This window comes from Lycium ferocissimum, chromosome 6 (assembly GCF_029784015.1).
Source record: "Lycium ferocissimum isolate CSIRO_LF1 chromosome 6, AGI_CSIRO_Lferr_CH_V1, whole genome shotgun sequence".
Lineage (NCBI taxonomy): Eukaryota > Viridiplantae > Streptophyta > Magnoliopsida > Solanales > Solanaceae > Lycium > Lycium ferocissimum.
The window spans coordinates 29441579-29454082 of record NC_081347.1 but is presented as its reverse complement, the minus strand read 5'-3'; the positions used below and the strand labels follow the sequence as shown (position 1 = coordinate 29454082).

Genomic DNA, 12504 nt, shown 5'->3' with positions numbered 1-12504 from the left:
GTATTATATATATTTACGTACGGGGGGCGTTATATACGCACTACCACCGATCACCGGTCACATGATGACGATGTCCACAAGAGGTAGGCCGATATACGATACGGATGCGTCTGGGCGAGGCTTGACACGTGTATATATATATATATATATATATATATATATATATATATATATACGTATGACCTCATGTACGTATACGTATTTATGTACATCATCGGGGCCACGTAGTACATACATGTTGTATTTATTACATTTCTATGTTCTCTTATGTCTCTTCCACGTTACTTTCATGCCTTACATACTCGCATTATATATATATATATATATATATATATATATATATATATATATATATATATATATATATGTAAGACCCTTACGCATGCATGTACGTATTTATGTACATCATCACCGACAGAGGCGCTCGACATACATGTTGCATTTATTACATTCTATGTTCTCTTATGTCTCTTCCACGTTACTTTCATGCCTTACATACTCAGTACTTTGTCCGTACTGACGTCCTTTTCCTGGGGCACCGTGCTTCAGTACGGCAGCGCAGAGAGACGCTTGGGGATCCGCCTCCATAGCCGTTCGTCACCACATCGTGGAGCACTCTCTTGTTCCGAGTTGCCGTCGTATTTTTGGTACGTTATTCTTTTGTGTACATATGGGTATGGCGCCCTATCCCGACCTCTTTATGTCAGATACTCCACAGAGAGGCTTATAGACAATCATGGTATGGTTAGACTTGGTATGGCCCCTTCGGTCTATATTTACTCTATAGTTTTTCATGACGGCCTGGTCGGCTTGTATAGTTTTGTCCAAAGATAGCATGTCTTCTTAGGCTCCTTCCTTTTTAGCATATCTTTTATATGATTTAGCAGATTTTCATCTGGTGACCCCGAGGTCCACTCTTATTTATGATCATGGTAGGAAAACATGTTTAGCGGTGCTCAGCAAGTAGGGCCCGGATGCCCATCATGGCCCCTCTAGTTTGAGTCATGACAAACTATACCCGAAAAGTTGAGTTCACACTCAAACTAATCAGGCAACCTATTACCTCCTTGATCATCCAAATAGTGAATTTAATACCACCCTAGAATATGATGTGGCACAAAAAAGTTATAATTAAAAAATAGGAGAGTAAAGTAGTAAATATAATTTTAAAATTTTAATACAAATTAAATTTTTTCTTCTCCACACCCCTCCCCCACCACCCCACCCCCCCAACAAACCCTTCTTCTTCATCAGCACCAGGCCATCTACCCCTACCCCTCAAACCTTTCTTCTTCATTTAACCACCACGCCCCACCATAGCACCACCGTACCCTTCCATCTCTCTACCGAAACCACCGTTGAACCACCAGAAAAAACTCAACAGCAGATCCATTCTTTCTCCTATCTCCATCGTCTTTCCCTCCTCCATAACAAAGTGCTGAATCCAACATTTTGGAACACCTTTTCATTCTCTGACCACCCATTATTATTACTCCATGAAAACCACACTCAATTTCCAGACACTCCCTTGATCCCTGATCCCAGCACTAATTCAACCTCCAATATGCAACTGAGGTGTATTTTTTTTTAAACAAAATCAACACTTAAGCTGCCACAATTTCACAATAATCCATTAAATTTCTCAAACCCAGCTATTGAATCAAACTTCCCTCTATAAAAGTAAATGAAAAACCTCAAAATCAGAAACAAGAAAAAAAAGAAAAGAAGAGCAACTAAGTGTGCACTGAATGGTCGATGGAAAGAAGTAAAAAGAAATTGGAGTACTAATTTTCCCGGTGAAGTTCCGGCGAAATATCACAAAGAGTAGCCATCACACGCATTCTTTAGTCAAACAAATAGTTATTAAATCTGGTAAAGTTTTGTCTTGATCCTCCGGTGACGGATTTGGTTGTGCGATACGTATTTGCCCCAAACGCGTTATTTTTTTTGGACAACTTATCATCGTCATCAACAATTCCTGAATCAATACATGTTTTTAACTTCTCTGATAAATTATTTTGCTTTTTTTTTTTCAAGAAAGGAAGAGAAATGGGAAGAATCAAAACCTACAAGAACGGTGGTGGTGAAATTGATAACGGCGGTGGTGGCGGATATGGTGTTTTCGGTGAGATATGGTGTTTTCGGTGAGATATGGTGATGGGATAGTTTAGTGATGAAGAAGATATAATTATTGGAGAATTTTAATAGTTAATTAGGGATTAATTACTGTAAATATAATTAATAAAAGAAAAATCAAATGAATAATAAGGAAAAGAATATAAAAATTTAAATTTAAAAGATTTCTGACGTGGCAGGCGAGTGTGTAACACCTCTCCTTGTGCAACTGGTTATATGTATATTAGGAATAAATAAATTCACTTTTTGAATGTGTAAGGGCTAATAAGTCACTTAATAGTTTGAGTGTGATATCGAGATTTCGGGTATAGTTTAGGAGCCGATGCATGTATTTTGCCATTAAAGAAAGAAAAAAGGCAGAAGTATTGGAAATTATAGATTAGTCCCACATCACTCTTATCCGTTTGCAAGCAGCCATGGAGGGTATGGTTCAAAGTTCAGTCCCTCAATATTGGAAGCCTTTCCACAGCTTACGCAGAATGACAACCTCAGTTCCATTCCTAAGAATAACATCAATGCATAGGAGAATTCCAATTCCACAACTAACTTCTCATTCTTTTCTGCTTTCCATTTCTTCTCCAACAACCGGTATCTACTTCTTTCTTTTTTTCCTCCCTATGTACTAGTAAGAGATTTTGTTACTTTAGCTTTATCCATTCTAAACTTTGATCAATTTTAACTAGTATTTTCTTCTATTCTTACTATTGATTCTCGACATTGATGGAGTATGACAAATTATAGCTGTTAATTTGCTAGTATTTCTTATTATCGGGAAAAAAAAAAGGAATTTTGCTTACTATGTGGGTGTTTCATTAATTCAATTGAAGGTGGCACAGTTTCTTTTGCAACACCTGAGGTGGGAGTTAGCAATACTGAAACGCGTGAATGGGCCATGCAAGGTAAACTTATACCATTTCCATCATGCCAAAATTTAATACTCCTTCCGTTTCAATGTGTTTGTCTTACTTTACTTTTTAGTCCGTTTAAAAAAGAATGCCTCTTTCCTTTTTTGACAACTCTTTCATTCCAACTTTTCACATGTCATGTTTAAGACCACAAGATTAAAGGGTACCGGTACATTCTACATATCTTTAGTTTAAGATGTGTTCAAAGGTACTCCCTCCAATTCAAAAAGAGTGTCCACTTAGCCATTTGCACACCCCTTAAGAAAATACTAACTCCTAGGCAAAAATAGGTAATTTGACTAAACTATCCCTACCTTTCAACGTGGGGGTAAGGTCTGCGTACACTCTACCCCGCCAAAACCCCACATTGTGGGACTCCACTGGATATGTTGTTGTTGTTGTTGTACCCCTAATTAAATAGGTATTGGGATTTGGTCACTTAACACTTAATAAGGGCAAATCTGGAAAAATAAGGCTAATTCTTTCTTGATTTGGTGTGGACATTCTTTTTGAACCAAAAAATAAAGGCTAAGTCGATACTCTTTTTGAACCGGAGGGGGTATTATTTACTTTCTTCAACTCTGTGTCAAGTTAAAACCAAACAAACAAATTGAAATGGAGGGAGTATAATCAAGGCTTGAAATTTTCTTCAATAATTTTAATTAGAATTTCTAGTTATATTGGATGGTTGTAGTCATTTAACGACGTAGCTGCATTCTGAACTTTGTTAGCTTTTCCTGCATTTCGTCTTATATGTTTTTTATAACCGTGGTGTCCGGGTCAGCTTGCGCGCATCTCGAGTAATTCCATGTGATACCTGCATTTTGTTTTATGTGTCTTGTCTGGATTTTGACAGAACTTTTAAGTTGAGATGTAATCTTTGGACTATGAAAACAAAACTATATGTATTATGGTGAAGTATTTATGCTTAGCTGTATTCTAGTTATTTACTTCTGCATCTAGTTCTGCATTTGTAGTGGTTGCTTGGCTGTGCTTTTGTAACGTTGTGAGAATATGGCCTAGAAGAATTGAACACCTGAAACCTTACCTAGCAGGACATTATGTAATCACACATACTATGCTATTAAAATGTTGGAGATTTTTCATCCTGGCATTTGTTACTGAACTTAACAAGCATTCAGTGAAATCATCTTCAGTAATGCCAACCAGTGAAGTATATTCTGACGTTTTGTTTCTTTAGTCTGAAGGCTGTTCCAAACCCCCCCCCCCCCCCGCCCCGCGCGCCCTTTAATAATCGTAGTAACTACTTACTAACAAAAGTAAATAAGGCCGTATATGTTGTTCTCCATCCTACCATTCCACATCCGCACCTTTTAGATGGTTGCACATCCAGAAGTCCTTGTTTCAGCAACTAGTTGGATATTTTAGGGAGTATGAGGCATGCTGTGACTGTGAGCCCATGAAACCTGTACAGAAAGATCAATTTTAAGGAAATGGACAGTTCTATTGTCAACCTTGCAATCAATTTTACGTTTCTTTGAGATTATAAGTACCAGTATTTGGTGGAGTGATAGATGAATGTTTTGCAAGTGCAATATTACTTAATCCCAGGCAACCTTCATAGGATTAAAAGGAATTGCCAACTATTTGAAAGAAATGGAATGCATGGGACCTTAAGAAAATTAATATGAAGGTGATGGCTTAGGGGTAGGGGTAAGGCTGCATACACCCCAACCTTCCCAGACTCCACTTGTGGGATTACACTGGGTATGTTGTTGTGGTGATGCTGGCGGCTTGCGGGTGTTAATGATAAGATGTTGGGGCTTTTTTTTTTCTTTATAATTGTGGTGTCCGGGCCAGCTTGTGCACACCTCTACTAATTTCACAGGATACTTGCCACCTCTCACCAAAGAACAAGTATCAGGTAACTCTGTCCACCAAGGCTAGAACAGATAGGAAGAACTCGCCTAATGTTTTTGTCTCTGCTGGGAATTAAACCTGAGACTTCATGGTGCTCAGCTCACTTCATTGACCACTAGGCCACACCCTTGGATTCATGCTGGGGCTCCTTTATAACAGAGAAGATGTCACACATTAGTGCTATCAGGGTTTTGGGGGGGGGGGGGGGGGGGAGAGGATGGCAAAATGGATATGTGTCCGGGTGGAGGTGTTGATGCTGAAAGAACTAGATTTGGAGGAGATGGAGATGAATAATGGAGAGTCAAATCTGTTATTTCTTTGTTTTTGATAGGTCGGATGTCTGTAGTTTGGCATATCGATGTACCTTACAGGTTTTTATTTTAGTTCTTTTTGTAAATTAATTCCATGTGAACCATCCATTTTTTTTTTCTTTTTTTGATGATCGAGAAATTCGTTTAGAGCCAACCGTAGCCTTCGAAACTCGGAGATGATGAGACCAGCCCTCTACCCTTCTCTACTTAAATACCAGAGTTAGTTCGCTTGGCGCAGTGCTGGTTTCTTATTTTTATGAATGAGTTTATTTTACCATTTAAGAAGTTCCAAGAGAACTTTTTGTTACCTTTCTCATAAAACACAAAAAATCCCAAGGAACTGCTTTCTGAACAGAGTTATTAAAAGCTATTGCTTCCTCAATTAAAGAGATGAAACTAATTCAAAACGAGGGGTTATCGTTTCATAGGTGAAACCTTGTACTTCAGCAAAGTGTGCACTTCAAACTATGACTCGCAAAGTGATCCAAACGAAAAGCAATTGGTTCTGACCCACAAGGATGTCCGAGGTGGTTGAGCAGGTGATCTCCCAAATGGGAGGTCTCAGGTTCGAAACCCCTTGTATGCTTTCTCTGTCAAGCTCGTCGTACGGGGCTTGCCTAGTGTGGTTTACCTCTCCTGTGTGATTTGGGGGCTATTATACTGGAGCGGGGTTTACCTTGCTCGCACATGAAGGGTAGTAGTTGGTTGTTCCCTTGTCAACAGAAATGCAATTGGTTCTTTGAATCTCAGCTTCAAGGAGTTGGATCATATCGACATTACTGTATATTTGATGTTAAAATATATTGCTTTGACTGTAATTTGATTATTGTAGTAATCTATATATGTTTTGTAGTTTTTTTAATTTCTAACATTTGTGCTCTTGTCTTCAAAGAAGCATGCGCTTGACTTCTGACGTTTCGCTTCAAGCTGCATGGACCTTATCGCTTCGTTGCGCTTTTCAATTTTAAAAACAGTGCTTCTGAAATCACGTGTAGGGAAGGAACTCTTTTCAGTCATCTTTGAATGAAATTTACTTTTCTCGAAAGTCGAAGTTTAAAGTTGTGGATGGCAAGTCATAATTTTCTGGGTAGCACTTACAATCTTTCTGCAATCTTCTGCTGAATTGTGAATGTTTTATGGAGTATTTGGCTCTTTTTTACAGTGTATGAAGTTGGAGTGTTTTATTTGTCCACAGATTTCTATACTTTAAGGAAGGATGTAGAGACTGTCTTAGAGCGTGTTGAGGAGATCAGAGGTGCTGCTGGTCTAAAGCAATTACAGGAAGATCTTGCTGCTTTAGAAGCAGCAGCAGCTGATAGCTCTCTCTGGGATAATCGTGCTAAAGCTCAGGAAACACTTCAGGCTTTAACTGATTGCAAAGACAAATTAAAGCTTCTCCATGACTTTAAGGCACAGGTACCTACAATTTTCCCCAAACAGAAACGGAGAGCAGAAAACACTAGTTCAAAGTTGTTTTTTGTTAACATCAAAACTCATTTTCCATCTTTGCTGAACCATCTTTGTACTATATTAGTCATACACTGGAGGTCCTAATTTATCTTGCGAGGAGCATGTCAACTTTAACTCTGATTTGTCTTGGCAGTAAATGGTTAATGGTTCAAGGACATTTAAGAATCCAGTGGTTACCAATCTTATTCTTCTGGAATCTCCTTCATTTCCCGTTAATACCTCCTTGTTTCTGTTCAAAGTTTGGAATGCAAATTACAAATCAATATAGTGTGGACAGATGTCCATTTAAAGCTAAGGATGTGGACGGGTATAAGTTATGGTTCTCGGGTAAGTCAATGTATAGGAATGAGGTAGGCATTTTCGTAGATAGCTGAGCTAAGGGACCAGGCCGAAGTAGAGGTTAGGAGGGTCGATAATGGGATGATGGCGGTTAAGTTGGTTGTGGAAGGGTTTACCTTGAACATTATTAGTCTTTACGCGCCGACGCGGGCTTGGACGAGGAAGGAAGAGGCGCTTTTGGGAGGATTTGGATGAAGTGGTGGGAGGTATACCGCTCACCGAGAAGTTATTCATAGGAGGAGATTTCAATGGACACGTCGGCTCGGCCTCGGGGGGGTTATGATGATGAGCATGGAGGTTTTAGGCCCGGAGTCGGGGAATGGAGGAGGAGTCTTGCTACCGGATTTCGCTAAAGCCTTTGGATTGGTAGTGCTTGACTCGCGTTTCCCGAAGAGGGAGCGACGCAACCTTTCGTAGTTCAACGCGAGCTGCCGACGCGAATAGACTTTTGCTCCTTGAAAAAGGATAAAGGTGTTTTGTAAAAGCTGGGTCATTAAGGTGAAGAACCTTACGACCCAACATAAGCTTTTGGTGATGGATTTGGGGATTATGAGAAGAAGGAGAGGAAGAGGGTCGCGGATGACACCGCGAGGATCGATTGGGGAAGTCGACTTTGTCGAGTGCCCAAGAGATGGGGGAGAAGTTGATGGCTATGGGGGCTTGGGAGAGTAGGGGGGGACGCGAGCAGTATGTGGGATAGGACGGCGAGCTGCATTAGGGAAACGGTAGAGATGTCTGGGGTCTCGAGAGGTTGCGTGGTAGGCGACGAGGGACCCGGTGGAATGGAGAAGTCCAGGGAAAGGTGGAAGCAAAGAAAGTGGCGTACGCGAGGTTGGTAGACAGCAAAGATGAGGAGGAGAAGCGGACGAATAGGGAAAGGTATAAGATTGCGAGAAAGGAAGCGAAGTTGGCAGTTTCGGCGGCAAAAACGGCAGCTTTCGAACGTCTATATGCAGAACTAGAGGACAAAGGCGGGGATAAGAAGTTGTTCAGGCTAGCCAAGGTGAGGGAGAGAAAGGCACGGGACCTGGATCGAGTAAAGTGCGTCAAGGACGAGGATTGCAAAGTATTGGTAGAGAAAGCTCTCATTAGACGGAGATAGCAGTCATACTTCCATAAACTCTTGAACGAGGAAGGTGATAGAGGCATTGTGTTGGGAGATTTGGAGTACTCTGAGAGGCTTTGCGACTTTGGGTATTGTAGGAGTATAAAGGTGGAGGAGGTTAAGGGTGCTGTTCGCAGGATGTGCAGGGGAAGAGCTACTGGTCCTGACGAGATCCTACGAGGAGTTTTGGAAGAGTGCGGGCGAGGGCGGGTTTGAGTGGTTGATTGGATTGCTTAATGTTATTTTAAGACGGCGAAGATGCACCGAGGAATGGAGGTGGAGAGATGATGGTCCCTTTGTATAAGAACAAAGGTGATATTCAAAGTTGCAACAACTATAGAGGGATCGGTACACTGGCTTACACCTTATGAAGGTGTGGGGAAAGGGTGGTGGAGATGAGGGTGAGAAGAGGCGTGTCCGTCTCGGAGAACCGGTTCGGATTCATGTCGGGCGCGCGACTACGAAGCCGTCCATCTTTGTGAAAGAGGCGGTGGAGCGGTATAGGGAGAGAGGAAGAAGGACACACATGGTTTTCATCGACTTAGAAAGGCTTACGACGATGTGCCCCGAGGGGTTTTTATGGAGATGCTTGGAGGCCGGAGGTACTGCACATGGTGTGCGTTAGGGCGATCGAGGACATGTATGAGGGCCAAGACTAGGGTAAGGACGGTGGGAGGAGACTCGGAGCAACCGGTGGAGATGGGGTTGCACCGGGGATCGGCTCTTGCGCGGGTTTGTTGCTCTAGTGATGGATTGTTTCGACGCGCGAATTCAAGGTGAGGTGCCATGGTGTATGTTATTTGCGGATGACATAGTCTTGATCGACGAGACACCCGGCGGAGTGAATGCTAAGGCGGAGGTTTGGAGACAAGCTGCGATGCAAGGGTTCGAAGTTGAGTAGGACCGAGACGGACATGGAGATGCAAGTTCGGTGACATGACACATGAGTACGGCGTGGAAGTGAGGCTTGGTACCCGGAGCCGTCCCAAAGAAAAGAAGTTTCGAAATATCTCGGGTCTATTATACAAGAAAATAGGGATATTGACGATGATGTCTCACATTGTATTGACACGGGGTGGATGAAATGGAGGCTTGCTTGAAGTCTTGTGTGATAAGAAGGTGCCACGAAACTTAAAGCGGGTTCTGCAAAGTGGTTGTGAGGCAGAGCCTTGTTGTACGAGGCGAGTGTTGGGCGATCGAGAGCACTCGCGTCGAAAAGATGAAAGTTACGGAAATGAGAATGTTGCGATGGATGTGTGGGCACACCAGGAGAGATAGGATTAGGAATGAAGATATGCGGGATAAGGTTGGAGTAGCATCGGTGGAGGACAAGATGAGGGAAGCGAGGTGAGATGGTTTGGGCATGTGAGGATGAGAGGGCACGGATGCCCCGGTGCGGAGGAGTGTGAGAGGTTAGGCTATGGATGGTTTCGAAGAGGGGTAGGGGTAGGCGAAATAGTGCGGGGAGAGGTGCGGGGGCGGACATGGCGCAGGTTCAACTTACCGAGGACATGACCTTTGATAGGAGGTTTTGGAGGACTCAGATTAGGGTAGAAGGTTAGTAGGTAGTCGCTGTTTCGATCTATAGTCTATTGTCCTTTGTTTCTTCCTACTATATGTGGTTTCTTGTACTTCGATTATCTTATTTATCTGTGGTAGCCTCGCTCCTTTTTTTTTCGAGGCTCTATTTTGACCTATTTGCTTTCTTTACTTTCATTTGCATTTTGCTTTGAACTGCTTGTGCTTATCTAACCTTTCTCGTTGTGATTTCTCTTGAGCGGAGGGTCTTTCGGAAACAGCCTACCTATCTTCTGAGATAGGGGTATGGTCTGCGTACACTTTACCCTCCCCAGACCCCACATTGTGGGATTTCACTGGGTATGTTGGGTATGTTGTTGTTGTTGTTGTTGTAGATGTCCATTTAAAAGATTAAAAATAATTCGAACTAGTTCTTTTTTCTGGTTCCCTTTGACGCGCAAAGCAAAAACTTGCAAAGCTTTTACTTGTTTGTGGCTCTTCTACAATTTTCTCCTAGTCCTCAAAAACATCTCAGGTATCTCACCACTTGTTTGGATATTTTATTCAAAAATCACAGTACGACAGTATGACAATTCAGGAATTCCTACTTGCACAGGCTGATGATGCAGAAACAATTATTAAGCTCACTGAGGAGATGGACTCAACTGATTCAGGGCTTCTTCAAGAGGCCTCTGGTATCATAAAGGAATTGAACAAGGCACTGGATCGTTTTGAGTTGACTCAACTTCTTTCAGGCCCCTATGATAAAGAAGCTGCTGTGATTACTATCACAGCTGGTGCGGGCGGCACTGATGCACAGGTAATGCTGGATCTGTAGCTGTTGAATTTAGGACATGCAAGTGCGAATGTTTGTGCATATGGACCCGGATGATTACAATTTCATACTCCTTCACATTTTTCATGAATATCATCATGGCGGTGAGACAGTTTCCGGCACTTTCTGATACGTGGCAGTGTTACTTCATTTTAGCTGATCACAATAATTGCTGTAATGGTCATTTGTAGAACCAGAAAAATCTTTGGTGCCTTCCTACAATGTAGAAATTCATTCTTTGCTGTGAGCATTAACCATCATTCTCTATATAAATTTCAACTCAGTATGTCTTCTCTGTTTAAAAGCCTTTTTATATGGCCGTATGTTTTCTCTGTTTAAAAGCCTTTTTATATGGCCAAACAGATGATTTAAATGTTTTTGAGCCGCAGTTTGATCATGAGGAATGTTCTCAAATAAAACATGATATGACTGATATTATTATTTATTTTTCATTGCTTATAAAAAAAATGAAAGAATAACAATAAGATATGATGTGGAGTTGACATGATTGACGCTCTCTTAACAATTTGCATTTTTCGCTTTGAATCCTTATCCTGCTTTTTCTCATTACAGGTTGGTCCATCTATTCTTTGCTAGTCCTGTTTTATCAGAAAGTTTTTAAGTCTTTAAAAGTTGCGAAATCAGTCTGTCACAATTTTCATTACCTCTTTTACATAGAATATTTTGATTAATTCCAGTGCAGGATTGGGCTGATATGCTTCTCAGGATGTATGTGAGATGGGGAGAAAAGCAGCGCTATAAAACAAAAGTTGTTGAGAAGTCTGTGGGAGAAGAAGCTGGGATCAAGTCAGCCACTATTGAAATTGAAGGCCGGTATGCGTATGGTTACCTGTCTGGGGAGAAAGGAACCCACAGGATTGTTCGACAGTCTCCTTTCAACGCTAAAGGCCTTCGGCAGGTTATAAATCTTTATGTTTGATAACACTGTTCTGGGCCTCCTTATATTCTCTATTTTTTAGATACTTGCATGGTGTATATGAAAGACTTCCTATGAGTTTGAGTTGTGCTACATCAAAGCAAAAGTACCTAAGCATGGTAGTCATAGAGTGTGAGCTTTCTTACATTGTCAGTCCCAAGCCCGAATAGAAGGTTATTTTCGGTTGAGAGCTAGCATAAAAAACCAGTTCATGATGAATCCTCACAATACACGTATGTCACGCCCTGAACCTGGGCCTGGACGTAACACGGCACCCGGTGCCTGACTACATGTGACCGAGCGAACTAACTAGCTGACTGAATCAACATGTGGTATCATAACATACTGAATGCGGAAAATAAACCAACATATTGTGATGACCCGCTACATCATCATGCCACCTAGGCGCCACGTGGAACTATTTTTGCCGTGTAGGAAGCTTATGTGGATGCTTACATGGAGAGGAGGCTAGCTTATGTGAGAAGGTTCTAGAGAAATATGGAGATTTCTCATGGAAGACCTTAGAACCTTATGGAATTACATGGAAAGTCCTTAGAATAATCTAGTTTTAAATAAAGCAAAAAACAATTAAGTTTCTATAAAAAGTTTCTTAAACAAATTTCTCTCTTTTTTTACTATTCCCGCAATCTTGGGTAGTAAATGGCGACTTGGCATAAAAGATCGGGGCAAGTTGGCAAACGGACAGTTGCGGCGCGCGCAGGAAGATAAGGACGGACAACGTGGGATCGATAAGGTTACCCCGGGGGAAGAAAGCAGAAAACCGGCAAAAAAGAACGCTCCGGGGGTGCCGCAAAGGCCTAACAAAAAGAGGGGGCCGACAAGAGCCAGGGCCGGGGGTTTGCCAAAAAAAGGGGTTACATCCCGAAACCCTACCCAGGCGGCAGGGTGGCGGGGGGGTCTCCGGGACGCTGCCGGTAAAAGGGGTTATGGGTTAACGGGGGATGGCCAAAATTTTTTGCCCGTTTGGGGAAGGGGGGCCGGGGGTTTCGGGGCTCCAAGAAATTGGCTCCAAAAAGGGTTAGGGGGGTACGGTGAGGTAAAAACCA

The 12504-nt window shown here is 42.0% G+C and overlaps 1 protein-coding gene across 2 annotated transcripts; it reads left to right on the top strand.

The window, feature by feature from the left end:
* The first annotated feature begins 2479 nt into the window (after nucleotides 1–2479).
* Nucleotides 2480–11455, top strand: LOC132059603 (peptide chain release factor PrfB1, chloroplastic-like). Of its 2 annotated transcripts, none has more exons than XM_059452257.1 (5): nucleotides 2480–2724; nucleotides 2964–3035; nucleotides 6429–6649; nucleotides 10282–10485; nucleotides 11199–11370. In XM_059452257.1, the coding sequence occupies exons 1-5, from the start codon at nucleotides 2553–2555 to the stop codon at nucleotides 11235–11237; spliced, it is 708 nt and encodes a 235-aa protein (XP_059308240.1). In that variant the 5' UTR covers nucleotides 2480–2552; the 3' UTR covers nucleotides 11238–11370. The 2 variants fall into 2 exon arrangements, with proteins under 2 accessions (XP_059308240.1, XP_059308238.1); XM_059452255.1 differs by having other exon boundaries at nucleotides 2481–2724; nucleotides 11204–11455.
* The last annotated feature ends 1049 nt before the right edge of the window (nucleotides 11456–12504 follow it).